General features: G+C 40.1%; 1 protein-coding gene across 2 annotated transcripts in view; it reads left to right on the top strand.

Moving 5' to 3' along the window:
- The first annotated feature begins 2,128 nt into the window (after window positions 1-2,128).
- mdfi (MyoD family inhibitor) overlaps window positions 2,129-12,129 on the top strand; it is a 33,411-nt gene continuing 23,410 nt past the window's right edge. The window contains exons 1-2 of one of the 2 annotated variants that reach the window (XM_023267222.3): window positions 2,129-2,609; window positions 4,705-4,897. In XM_023267222.3, coding sequence (XP_023122990.1) covers window positions 4,744-4,897 — 154 coding nt within the window. In that variant the 5' untranslated portion in view covers window positions 2,129-2,609; window positions 4,705-4,743. Of the gene's footprint in view, window positions 2,610-2,639; window positions 2,763-4,704; window positions 4,898-12,129 lie in introns of those variants that run through there. The other variant, XM_023267223.3, reaches the window with a different exon arrangement.

The raw sequence follows: 12,129 nt of genomic DNA, 5'->3' as shown, positions 1-12,129 counted from the left end.
CTCTGGTCTGGCGGCAGGTGAGGCATACTGGTAATCAGCAGGTCGTGTGCAGGTGGGAGCCAGCAGCTTGATTCCGGCTCAGCTTTAAGAACCGTCGCCACTCGTCGTTTGATGCCGGACTGTCCTCGACCAACAGTTAGTGCTGCTCAGCCGAACTGTCTGTGCCACTTACTTGGTTCTGCTCGTACTCCTGTTTTTGTATGTTTAGAAGCTGACTCTCGCCTGCTTGTGATCATCGGGCTCTGCTGGTTCCATCCTGGTTTTCCTGGCCTCCGTGGATTCCGCCTTGCCCTCTGGAAGGATAAAACCCCATCCGAGCTGAAAAGACTCTCCTTTCCTCCCAAGATGTGTAACCATGTGCGCTACTGCTGGACGCCTTCCTCCATGCTGTGTGTCGGGACTGGAGCATTCGCTGGAGGAGTGGATAGAGAGGAACCCCTGCCCCAGTCAAGCATCCCACCAGTTTGTCAGCTAAGTCTTTAGCCCTAGCATCACCAGACTATGAGTTTGTTTATGAGAACTAATGTGAGTACGTTTAGTCTGGGCTCTCTGTACAGGTTACAGTAGACCAGGTATTTGGGTTTTTTTGTTTGGTTTTTGAGTTGTATTCCTGCCCTGGTGTTAGCAGTATTGGGTTTACTTAATTTCTGTTTCTCTGTGTTAGTTATAGTTCTCCGAGCCACTAGAGGCTGTCTACATCTGTTCCCCGCTTGAGTAGGTTACTTTGCTATTTCCTATTCCGAGTTGGGATTTGTAGTCCTAAGTTTCTTCATGTGTAAATAAAGCATTGTAAACAGTACCACTTCCTGCTTGCTCATTTCCCGCATCTGAGCCTCTAGACCTGCCGTAACAATTACTGAGTTTAGACTGTGAGTTGTCAGTATCTTTGCCTCCTTTGTTGTGGTAACTGCACATTTGACAGATTCAGATGTTAAGAGATGTTTCATACTATATGTCAGGATGTCTTGAAGTCATGGTTTTCCTGAGCCATGCCTCTTGTGTATGACTGTTTGCATAAATATATATATATACCCAGAGTAAATATTACTCCCCAACCTTCCTCATAATTTGGATTTGAACAAACATACTGCAATAACTATGTTCCAAAATTTGTGTCCATGATGAGTTCATGCACTGACTTATGAAAGCAATTCATAAGTGACTACAAAGATTACAAAGTCTCATATAACATTTTGATATCATTTGATGTGTTTGGTGAATGAAAAACACTCACTTGTTCAGTCCTTGATGTGACTGTTACGATGATGATGGATCAGATTCAGTCTGATGCTCCTGGAGTGAGTTTCCTAAAGACACACGTTGTCAGTGCAGCAGGTTTTAAAAGTTTGTGGGGATGTGCGCTGAATGGTTTCTTGTAATTACTCCTTAGTACACAATTGCCATCATGAGGATGAATCACTAACAGAATGACCTAGTTTGGTCTTAAAAGGCCCCGTGTGCGCCGAAAAGAAGGAAGAAAAATTCCCACAGTGAGTCAGAGCAGCACGTAAACTAAAAACAGTGACAGTGTGCTGGAAGAACAAAAGTTTTGGTCGGAGCTCTTGTGCATCTCCTTGGAATCTTATCACACAAATGGCCTCTGAAAAATGTGATGTTTTTTCCGGATTACTATACCGTGATTGCAACTAGTCACAAGTGTCCTGTCAGACTTTTAGTGCTCAAATAGACAAAAAGAAAACAGTACTGGTTGACTAAAGCTGCAAATCAATGTCACATTCATGCATCCGGGATTATTTTTAAGGCCTGAGAGATGGACACAGTGACTCCACAGAATATCAGGGGTACATTGTATAGTAGAATATGTTTTTGTAAGAGATTACAATAGCTGATTTGGAAACTAGATGCTGTATATTGCATTTAAGTGATTTCAAGTTGACTACATACAAATTTTAACCTCATCATTGCTGTGGTAGACTAAAATGTATCTTCCCAAAATGTTTGTCTATTATTAATGACAAACCAGTTTCTGGGCCCACAATTCCTGATGAAAGCTAGCCTGTGTTAGTGCTGTGTCTGGTTCAGGTTAAGGGGTAATTATATGACAGTATAGTTCAGCCCAACTACTTTCTAGCCTGGAGGAAGCACAATCACTGCTGACTGTATTTTCCTGTCCAATAGCAGCAGCAGCAGCAGCACAGAAGTCTGAGGCAAGTACAGTGGGAGTGAGGAGCGAGGCGAGAGCGAATGCACACCACGGATAGTGCTCATTTCAAGTTTGTAAACAAGTTTCCTGAGCTGCTCTGTATGGACTTCTTTTGCAGTTAAAAGGTGAAGAAACCTGCAGCGAAGACAAAGAGATTTCATCGAGCTGCCTGCAGAGTCAAACTTCCCAACATCTGGTCTGCTGCAGGACGGGGCGAGAAACTTTTGGAGGCGGAGAGAAAAGTGTCTCCGCTGGAGAAAAATGCACTGAATTGAGAGTTTGGGTCACCTGCATGAGCCGAGGAGTGATTTGGTTTTCGTGTAAAGTGACAAGAGTGGAGGGCGAGAGGACTGGAAAGGTGTCGGAGGGCTGGAAGTCCACCTGGATCGAGCAGAGAATGAATTAATCCAAGACTTGGCTGCACAGGGTCCCAGCCAGAGAGAAGGTAAGAAGCTGTTTCCTGCGCCGTTGTTGTTGCTGATCAGAGTTATTGTGCAGTTTAAACCCGGGCAGAGGAAAGGATCCACACTGGAGCGGAGTTGGGTCTAAGCATGCAGGGACTCGCTTTGGGAAAGCAGAGCGCAGACATGCAATAAAGGTAAACAGATACGCCCGTTATTAGCCAGGCTAACAATTACATTTAGTGTGTTTATGCTCCAAATGTCAGCTTTTCTTCCGAGAGGAGCACTTTACTGTTCTTAAAACCCTCGGCTACACGCACATACTTACACTAGAGCTCTGTGGCGCTGCGGTTTCTCTTTTCCTCGGTTTCTAAACTTTCAAACAGCGCACTTTGTGATTATTTCAGTATGGAGGGTTGTTCACGAAGCGAATGAGAACTCCGCGAACTTAAAATCGGTTAAGCCTTTTCACAAAAAACTAATAAAAGCTGGAGACTGTCAAAAGTTTTGGGGGGCAGCGGGAGGGGGAGCGTGCAGCGGGAGCGCGCAAACAGCTGCCCAGCTGAGCCGCTTTGGCAGCAGAGGCGCGCGCCAAACAGGCTGGCACGTGAGGCGAACAGCGACTCGGTCACCGTCTAATTCCTGTGTAACATTTATACTGAGCTATAGACGGGCCTAGTGATCGGACTTTAGTGACTTTTAGGCTTTAGTAATATATATAAAATACACTATTACTTATATAAAAGTACAACTATTAACTAAAGAGCTGACGAAAGTAAGAATGTACTGAGTCAAACTGAATTTAAACCATTTAGTAACAAAAATTAGGAATATAATATACCTTTTGTTACTTTATTATCATTGACCTACTTGAATAAAGTCATACTATGAGTGAAGTCATACTACTATACAGAAGTGGGTTCTAAATATCAAAAAACTATCAAATAAAACTAATCTTTTTTACATTTATCCTTGATAAATGGCATATTCAATACTGGTTTTTGAGGTTTTACTATTGAATGGCAAAATAGAATGTTTTAATTTTTGTGTTTTTTTCTAGTGAGTCAGTATAATATATATTTGTTGGCATTTGCAACACTGGAGTGAAATCATTAAAATGATTAAATAAAGCTGCTTTTCAGTGTCTCTAGCCCATTGTATTAAAGGCCTTCAGGTTTTCAGACCCACCTTAAGTGCCTGAACCTGATTTTTTAAATGACATTTTTGTGGTTGTAAATCTTCCGCTCCGTAATTATTAAATCAAAACTTGGGCCAATTGGTTTCTTCTGTTGTCACCGTTTCTTCTTTTTGCATTTTAGTGTTAAAATGAGTCACCTTTCTCTTGAAGTGTTACACAGCTGCAGGAAAGTACTCTGTACTTCGTTTTACTTAAGTCAAAGTAGCAATATCACAGTTAAAAAGGACTCAGTTACAGGTGAAGTCCTTATTTAAATAAAAGTATAGAAAAGGTGCTTAGAGTATAAAAGTAAAAGTGTTCACTACTAACCAAACAGGCTCTGTAAGTGTTTTATTTTTAAATTTCAGACTACTGCTGATGCATTACCTTGCAAGCAAATTTAAATATTGTAGGCGACTGAGAGAGGTTTTATTTAATTAATTTTATATAACGTCAGGTGCCTTCATTTACTGTATAGCAGTTCAGTCCTAATCTGCTGTAAAGTAACTACAGTTGTCAGATTAATGAAGTGGAGCAAAAAGTACAATACTTTAAAAGGTCAAAGTAAAAAGTAGCATGAAATTTGAAATACTCAAGTACAGGAGCCGTAGACTAGCACTGGGGTACAGTATTTCAGTGAATTTACTTAGTTACTCTACTGCATTGTATATAATAAAATACAACTATTACCGTCATCATTATTTGCACAGCATAAATTTAAAGAGTTTAAAAGCTGTTTTTTGTTTGTTTTTGTTTTTAAAATAGGCTGTTATGAGACTGATCTGTTGTGTCACCACTGTTTCATTAAAGCAGTCTGCTGCTTCCTTTAGTGATTTTTGTATAGCTCTAAGGGATTCATGCTGATTCAAGTTGTACCTGACAATGAGAAGTCTTTCATGTGACCCATGGAGTCATCGCTTTGATAATATTCTTGGCTATCTCTCCTCTTTCTGCTGCTTCAGGCTCATTCACCTCCTCCCATAAGAGCCAGGCCTACGCCCATGGATGAGGAGAGGAGTGCCGCTGCCATCTCCTCAGAGCCACCTGATGATGGAGATTCTGGTCTGCCAGCTCCACAGTCGAGTTCACACACAACCTCAAACGCAGACAAAGAAAATGGTTGCCTGAACCCGAACCCTTGTCCCAGTAGTAAAGGTAAGAAACAGGTTGCAGATGAAAATACACGCCTCACTCCAGTTAGTGTTTCCGTGTATGTGTCTGTGTTGGACAAAGAAGAAAAGACTCTACTTCTTTTTCTTTCTTCCTCTTTCTGGAGAAAGAAGAGAAGACTCTACAAGAAGTTGAGTGATGGGTTAGAACATGCCTTGAACAAGCTAATGTTTACAGCCACTAATGCCAAGTTCTATTAAACTTCTGTTGTTGGATTTAGTGTGTGTGCCTGCATATAAGTATGGCTGCCTCGAAATAGTGGGATAGAATGTAGTTATTAAAGAGATTAAGCCCTTTATTATGAAAAAGAGGAGCTTTTGTATTACTGCTGAAAGCAAAGATCTTTCCATTTCTTTCATTCTCATTATGGAAGCTCATTATAGTAAGAAGTTTGTGCGTGTATGCAATACATTTCCCTTTGTTCACTAACCGTAAGACTGAAAACAAAAATAATGGATTGATTCACCACTATTAAAGTTTGCATATGTTGATGACAGTTTCCTGCAGTGTAATAGTCTTTTATCGCTATTGTGTTTAAAAGTTTAAGACTGGTAATTAGTCATTGCTAACGGTAGACTCAGAGGCTGCGCTCTAGTAACTTCCATTATATATGAAAAAAAAAAGTGTTTTTTCTGGAAGTCATTGTGATTCATTAGGTCAGAGGTCTTCTCAGTGACAGACACAACAGTTGTGTGTTCAGGTGATTTGAGACTGAGGTCTGTGAGGTGGGACGTGCCACCTTGGATGATCTGATGGGTCAGGACCAATTCAGCGCTGCAGGAATGCTGAAATACCACAATGGGGCTCCTGGGAATTTAAGAATGAACCCATGACCCCTTCTCTTTGTGAGATTGGTCATGGTACGGGTTGACTGACACTGGGGCGGGAACGGGAGGATCAGGACTCAACTCTGTGCAGTTTTGTGGCTGAATGACTCATCCAGGATGAGCCAAAAGGATTCGAGTTCCCTCAAGCTTCAGTGAGAAAACAACAGCACTGACTGTAGATCAGAGTGCAGGTCCTATGGGGTAATTAGGTTAGGTGTGGTTAACAGTTAGGGTAGTGTGCAGAGATTTAAGTGGTTTGTTGCCATGGGAATGTGCCACAAAAATGTTCAATGGTTGATGGACTTCTTTTATTTTATTTTATTTTATTTTTGTTTTGTTTTTAGAGGCAAGTCTTGACCTATTCTATTGTGATTGCTGTGTTTAATTTGCAATAACATGCCATCCACACATGCACATCTCTATTCTCAGCTACATTGTGGTTAACCACGATGAGCATAAGTACAGTATTAGGTTTAATGATAATTCCTGAAGAGTTTTAGAGTTATTGAACAGGAGGTTTGTGCCCAAACATGTTCTCCTGGCGGAGCGGACTTTACCTGTGCTTGCTCATCAGGAAGCCAACACAAAGTATAACTGTGGCTTCTCCCACTAAAGTTAGACTTCTCTCGGCTGTCTGGCCTGTGTGTGTGTGTGAAGGCTGAGGGTAAAGTAGGTGAGGCAGGGTGTGGAGGGGAGAATTGGTCAGGCTACCAGCGAGGGCAACAAGGCCCTGCTTTCAGCTCTGATTCACCCCCCACCTATCCCGCTGTCTGCAGTGTGCAGGGCTTTAGGCAACGTAACAGACACATACACAGGGTTGAATGAAACTTTTGGTCTTTGGTGTGTTATCAAAAATGGCTGGCAGCTTCCTGGATGGCATCATTTATCCCAATGAAACTTGCTTAGGCAGCACAGTTGATAACAAATGTGAATTTGTGTCTCCAGTTCCTGCATGACTGGTCTGATAATTGTACTGTATTTTTCGCATCACTATTTCAGCCTCACATTGTGGCCAATATCTTGTGAGGGTGTTTTGACCTAATCAGTGAGAGGTGAATGTCATATCCATCCCACAAGCATCGTTTGCACTTGACACTGAAACTGCAGCAGTGATTGAACAGTTACTAATGTTTTCTGACACTAATCAAAGAAAAATGTTGAGTTGGTAGTTCTGTAAGTCAGCTTAAAACAACTTTGACAGATGCACCAATGTCAGCCATGTTTGTGTTGTCAGGATTTTTCAAGGCTGAAGCTACAGGGCCTCTATAATAAAGTATTTTGTATGGTCTTTGAAAGTATTTAGTGTTAATTAAAATATATTGTTTTGTAGAAATCTGTTTTCAGTTTGACATGACGGAATCATTTTTGTATATTTTCATCAGAAAACCCCGAATGTATAGATCATTATTCATCCTCCTTGGAAAACTTCCACGTCTCTGTGTGAAAGAAGATAATGTCTCCATTTTCAGTCTCACCTGCAAAGTTCTGACTGGTTGTGTGTTTCTCTCACAAAGAGAGGGATGTGGGCAGCACTTCAGATCTGTTGGTCTACAATATGTTTGCTTCTGACAACTTTGTACCAGACGGTTTTACAAATAATAACCTTGGCATGTACTTGCAATACAAAGGTTACATCTTGTATTTGTTCAATCAAATATTCAACAGGCATGGCTTTTATAATGGCTGTATATAAAGAAAATTCTTTTTGGGCTGCAGTCATATTTATTGCATTTGGCCACTGGAACAAATTGTCAGCTACTGTACCCTGCTCTACAAATGATGTATGTCTGTGCGGATTCTCAGTCATCCAGGTTGTGGTAATCCTGAAAATTCTTCAATAGAAGGCAATTGGACTTTTTTTTGGCTCTTGAAATATTTAAGAACCAAAAAGAAGTGTAGTTGCCTTCTACTCAAGCACTTAAGTTGTACAATCGATGCTTTTGTCACAATATGTTTATATAAAGTAGGTGCTTTCTTGTCACATAGGGGATGGACATGACAGACATTTACATTTCAATGCAATTTGATGCAGTAGCCCTGCCTATGAATCTTTCTGTCCACAGGGATTGAGATTTTGTCAGAGAGGTGTTGATTAATTTCTGTGGTAGTTTCTGGGCCACGGTTTATTTATGGCAGTGTCCTGGTAGCATCAGCATGGGAGCCAGTAAAAGTTTTAGTCCTCCTGTCTCCTCATATTTAGATAGCAGTATTTTCTGCTGTAAGTTAATAAAGGTCTGCTTAGTCATTACAAGGCCATAAAATGGTGGTGTGTGTACGTTGACAGATGTGTACCTCTTCTTGCTGTGAGTGTTGCTGTCACTCAGGCATGAAGATGCAATGAGGCCGTCTGTTTATACAGTAGGAGTCTTTCACTACCACATGCTAGACTCCCTCGCTCTCTTTCACCACGAGCAGTTCTCTATTTTTTCTCCTTACTTCTGTCTCTTTTTTGCCCATTTCTCTGCTGTTGTTTTTGAGTGTCTTTCTGTCTGTATCAGGGATCAAATTTAACCTGCTTTGATGCTGAAATTGCCAATGCAATGCAATTCTAAATTTCAATAGCCACTATTTCGGTCGTATCCTTATCAGTGTCTTAACATGTAGGAGGTTACTATTTTAATTGGCCTCCAATGATTCTGTGAGCAATGATTAAAATGGTCTAAAATAAATCTAGTCAGCTGCAGTTGAATATAATAATATGGGCAAACAAAATAAAAATCTTGGCAGATATTTAGTTACATTGATCTCTGCATACCAGACCTTATGCTCATTCAAAGACAGAAAGAATGAACAGTGTTATTTTTAGGGTGCAACCTCTCCAAAAAAAGCATCAACAGAGTGGTGTCTTACTTACGTTGTATGATTCCTTCATGATTTTGGGCTGTGAAGCTTCTCGCTACACCAGTCTGCGAATTATGAAGTGCAATCAGAAAGCTCTGCAACTGTATTTATTAAAGGCAAAATCAGTACCTGATTAAATTTGGCCAGTATTACTAGTAATTTCTTTGTATAGCGATCCACTGCTCCAAGTGCTCCTGCCACGTTTAGAACACTCCTAAGAAGTCCTGTTCTATTAGTATGTCAAGCACCATTTGCATTGTGTGCTAAATATCTTTCACTGTGTCAAAACAGCAACCCTTCAGCTCAAACCAAATCTTGTAAGTTAGGTGGGTGAGGAGTGACAATTATGTTGTTGTGACCAAAAACCATTGCTCACCCAAATGCCATCACGCCACTTTTCGGATCATTTGTGTCAAATGTATTCCATCAGCTGCTTTTGGACGTTACAGTAGAATTTGTAGATTTGACAGTCGGACCCTCGGGAAAAATTCACAGCGCACAACCGTGAATGTCAAAGAAAACAACGAGCATGCTCTCCTGACCTTATGATTCTCTAGTCTTGGAGTCCTGAAGCCTTCCACTGCAAAGATGGTATTTTGTCTCTCATCACCACAGACCCAACTCTAGTCACCAGTGATGATCCTTGACATGAATTTTTGGTCATCTCAGGCCTGTTGAGTAACACAGAACAATGTTTGCTCTCTGCTCCACTTTGAGGTCCATGGTGAAATCACAAATGTGCTCTTGATAGTGGTGGTGGCAAAAATGTGGATAGCACAGGTCTCGATGTTGAGCATGTGATGTCACATGGAATCCTGATTCATGATAGTTACTGCTCACTCCTGTCACATGTGCCTCACTCTAAGTATACAGATAACTCTGTAGCTGTATTATTATAAACATAACACCACTTTTTAATATTTTTAAAATGTATCCTAATATCATATTATCAGCCTGGCTGATAATATGCTGGGTCCACTATTAAGTGTTTTTCTGATAACTGGCATTTTTAATCCAATTCCAGATCAAATGAAAGCATTTAAATATGCACTACTTTGGCTCTTGAAGATCTGTTGTTACCACACTTGATGCTGCACTCATGTCATCTTGAGCAATGTCCCACCCACCACATAATCTGATTACACAGTGTGAATAATAGCTTATTCACACTGAAGCAAAGAATTAAAACTTCCTTTTTAAGTACAAAAAATAAAGTGATTTCAACAAAGTGTTGTGTCACAGTTTGTGTAATTCTAAATTTTGACACCAAAATTTAAATTTTTCCTCCTGCCGTATATTGGTTCCAAATAATGGTTATTACTCTCCTTGATTACTAATAATCACTGTTGGTATTAGCCCTAACCAGGCCTTGGTCGACCCTTAAATGTAACCTATATAAAAGTGTAAGTATGTAGGAATTGGCAGCATCTGTCTATCAAGTTGCAGATTTCAAGCAGCTCCTTCACCCCTGCCCTTTTAACTGTTGAAGAACCTTTGGTGACTATATTTCATCATAAAGATGCAAAAGGCCCTTTCTAGTGCCAGGGTTAGGTTTGTCTGTTCTAGGCTAGTGTAAAAACACGGCAGTGCAACATGTGCTATGTAGTTACAGGTGATTATACACAAATGAAACATCATTACATCAACAGTCATTATGAATACGATATCCCATTTTGCTAATAGAACTCCCAAAATCCTACACTCTGCTACTTTTGAAGGAATAGTTCAGCATTTGGGGAAAACAGTTATCTTGGTTTTCTTGGTCAAAGTTAGATGAGAAGGTTGATTCAACTCACATGTTTGCATGCTGCATATGAAGATACAGCAAATTCAGGAGACCAATCGGATATATTTTGGAATTGCTCGACATCTAAGGAAATCTTTGGATCAAAATTTAGAATAGCTTGAATTTCACCTTTGTCTACTGATATTTTACATATGTGTAATTAAAAGAGAACTTGTACATTTATCTTGATGTTTTCATAGGCTAATACTTATCCTGTGTATGTAATTAGACAGTGCTGTGGGTAATACTTTCCTCGAGACCACAGAGGGGTGACTACCCATAGAAAGAGGTAACTGCGTTAGAGCTAAAGTAGCGCATTATTAAGTTAATTTGTTTATTGAGAATTGGTAAATAAAACAAATATAATACTGATAATCAGAAAAATGCAAAAAATTAGATTAGATATTATTCCAGGCTGATAATCGTTGACCCCTACTGTAAATAGGGTCGGACTGGTTGCCTGGCTCTGTCCAAACATCATCAAATCCACATTCTGTGCCAGCACGTCTAAGACTTACCAAACAACACATAAAAAAACTGAAGGGTTAAATCAACAAGTTGTTGTTCAACTTGTCCCTGAATGACTTTTGCAACAAGCAGCAACCAGCAGTTGCTTTGGTTTATCAGATTTTGCGTTTTTAGCGTAGAAACAAGTTAAGTTTGGTATTCTGCTTGATACAAACATCTCATTTAACCATCTGCACTCGACAAGTTGTGGAGTTAATTTTATAGGAAACAGCTGTCCACTTTCTACATATTTTGCTTTTGTAGCCTTTGTGTATAGATTTAGATATAACTTGTGGGTTCAACCCGGTGCTCTCCTCTGTGAAATAATTTCTCAGTCTATGACACAGCCTAAACTACAGTGATTTTATCGCTCTTTCTTCTCGCTCTCATGTGTAGATGCAGCTATTTTCCTGCTTGTCCCTTTTTAGTCCTTGAGGTTTGTTGAGGCTTGTGTGTCTAATTTGGTTTCTCACAGAGATTGAAATAAACTAGGAGCAGTTTGGGGCATTTTTACAGCATATTTGCATGCCAAAAATGAGCATGCTTTATTTTCCTTTACCACCTCGCAAACATTTGAGAATCGGTTACTGCTGCTGCTCTGGTGGCCTGTGCTCTCTCCTTTTCCATCTCATACCAGGCACAGACTCGAGTTCAAATCTTCGTAACTCTTGCCGTAAACTGCTGACAGATAATGTCAGCACAATGTGGTGGTACCAAACTATCAAGCAAATTGTCTTTGTGAGACACTTGAGCAAGGAGCCTGTTACTGTATATTTTCTACGACAGTGAAAAATGTGATGGCAATGGGTTCAGGTGTGTTTGTTGTCTTTTCCAACTTCAAGTCTAAAGTTGTGGCAGAGGCAATCTGTTATTAAGATTTTATTATACCAGACAATACCAATCAGGTACCACAAAAAGGAAAAGAGAAGGAATATGTGATAATAATTAAATGGTAACTCAAAATGCATGTTAAAAGTAATTGATCATATCTATATAGAAAGCTCATAAAACAAACTGTGCAGATTTAAAACTTGTCTTCCTGAATGCAAAACCCTATAAAATCCTGTTTATCTTCCACTGTTTATGACTGCAAGACTGCTTGTTCTCAGTTTACATATGTTTTACAGTATGAAGTGTGTGTGTGGTGGTGTTTCCTGTTCGGCCTCCTTGTGTTTGATACAGCAGTATAGCACTCAGTTAGTGGTGCAGCTGCACTTTCCCATGAACCAGAGGAATCTCAAAGACAAAGTAACACA

Source organism: Amphiprion ocellaris, chromosome 5 (assembly GCF_022539595.1).
Source record: "Amphiprion ocellaris isolate individual 3 ecotype Okinawa chromosome 5, ASM2253959v1, whole genome shotgun sequence".
Classification (NCBI taxonomy): Eukaryota; Metazoa; Chordata; class Actinopteri; family Pomacentridae; genus Amphiprion; species Amphiprion ocellaris.
This window is presented reverse-complemented; position numbering and strand designations above follow the sequence as displayed.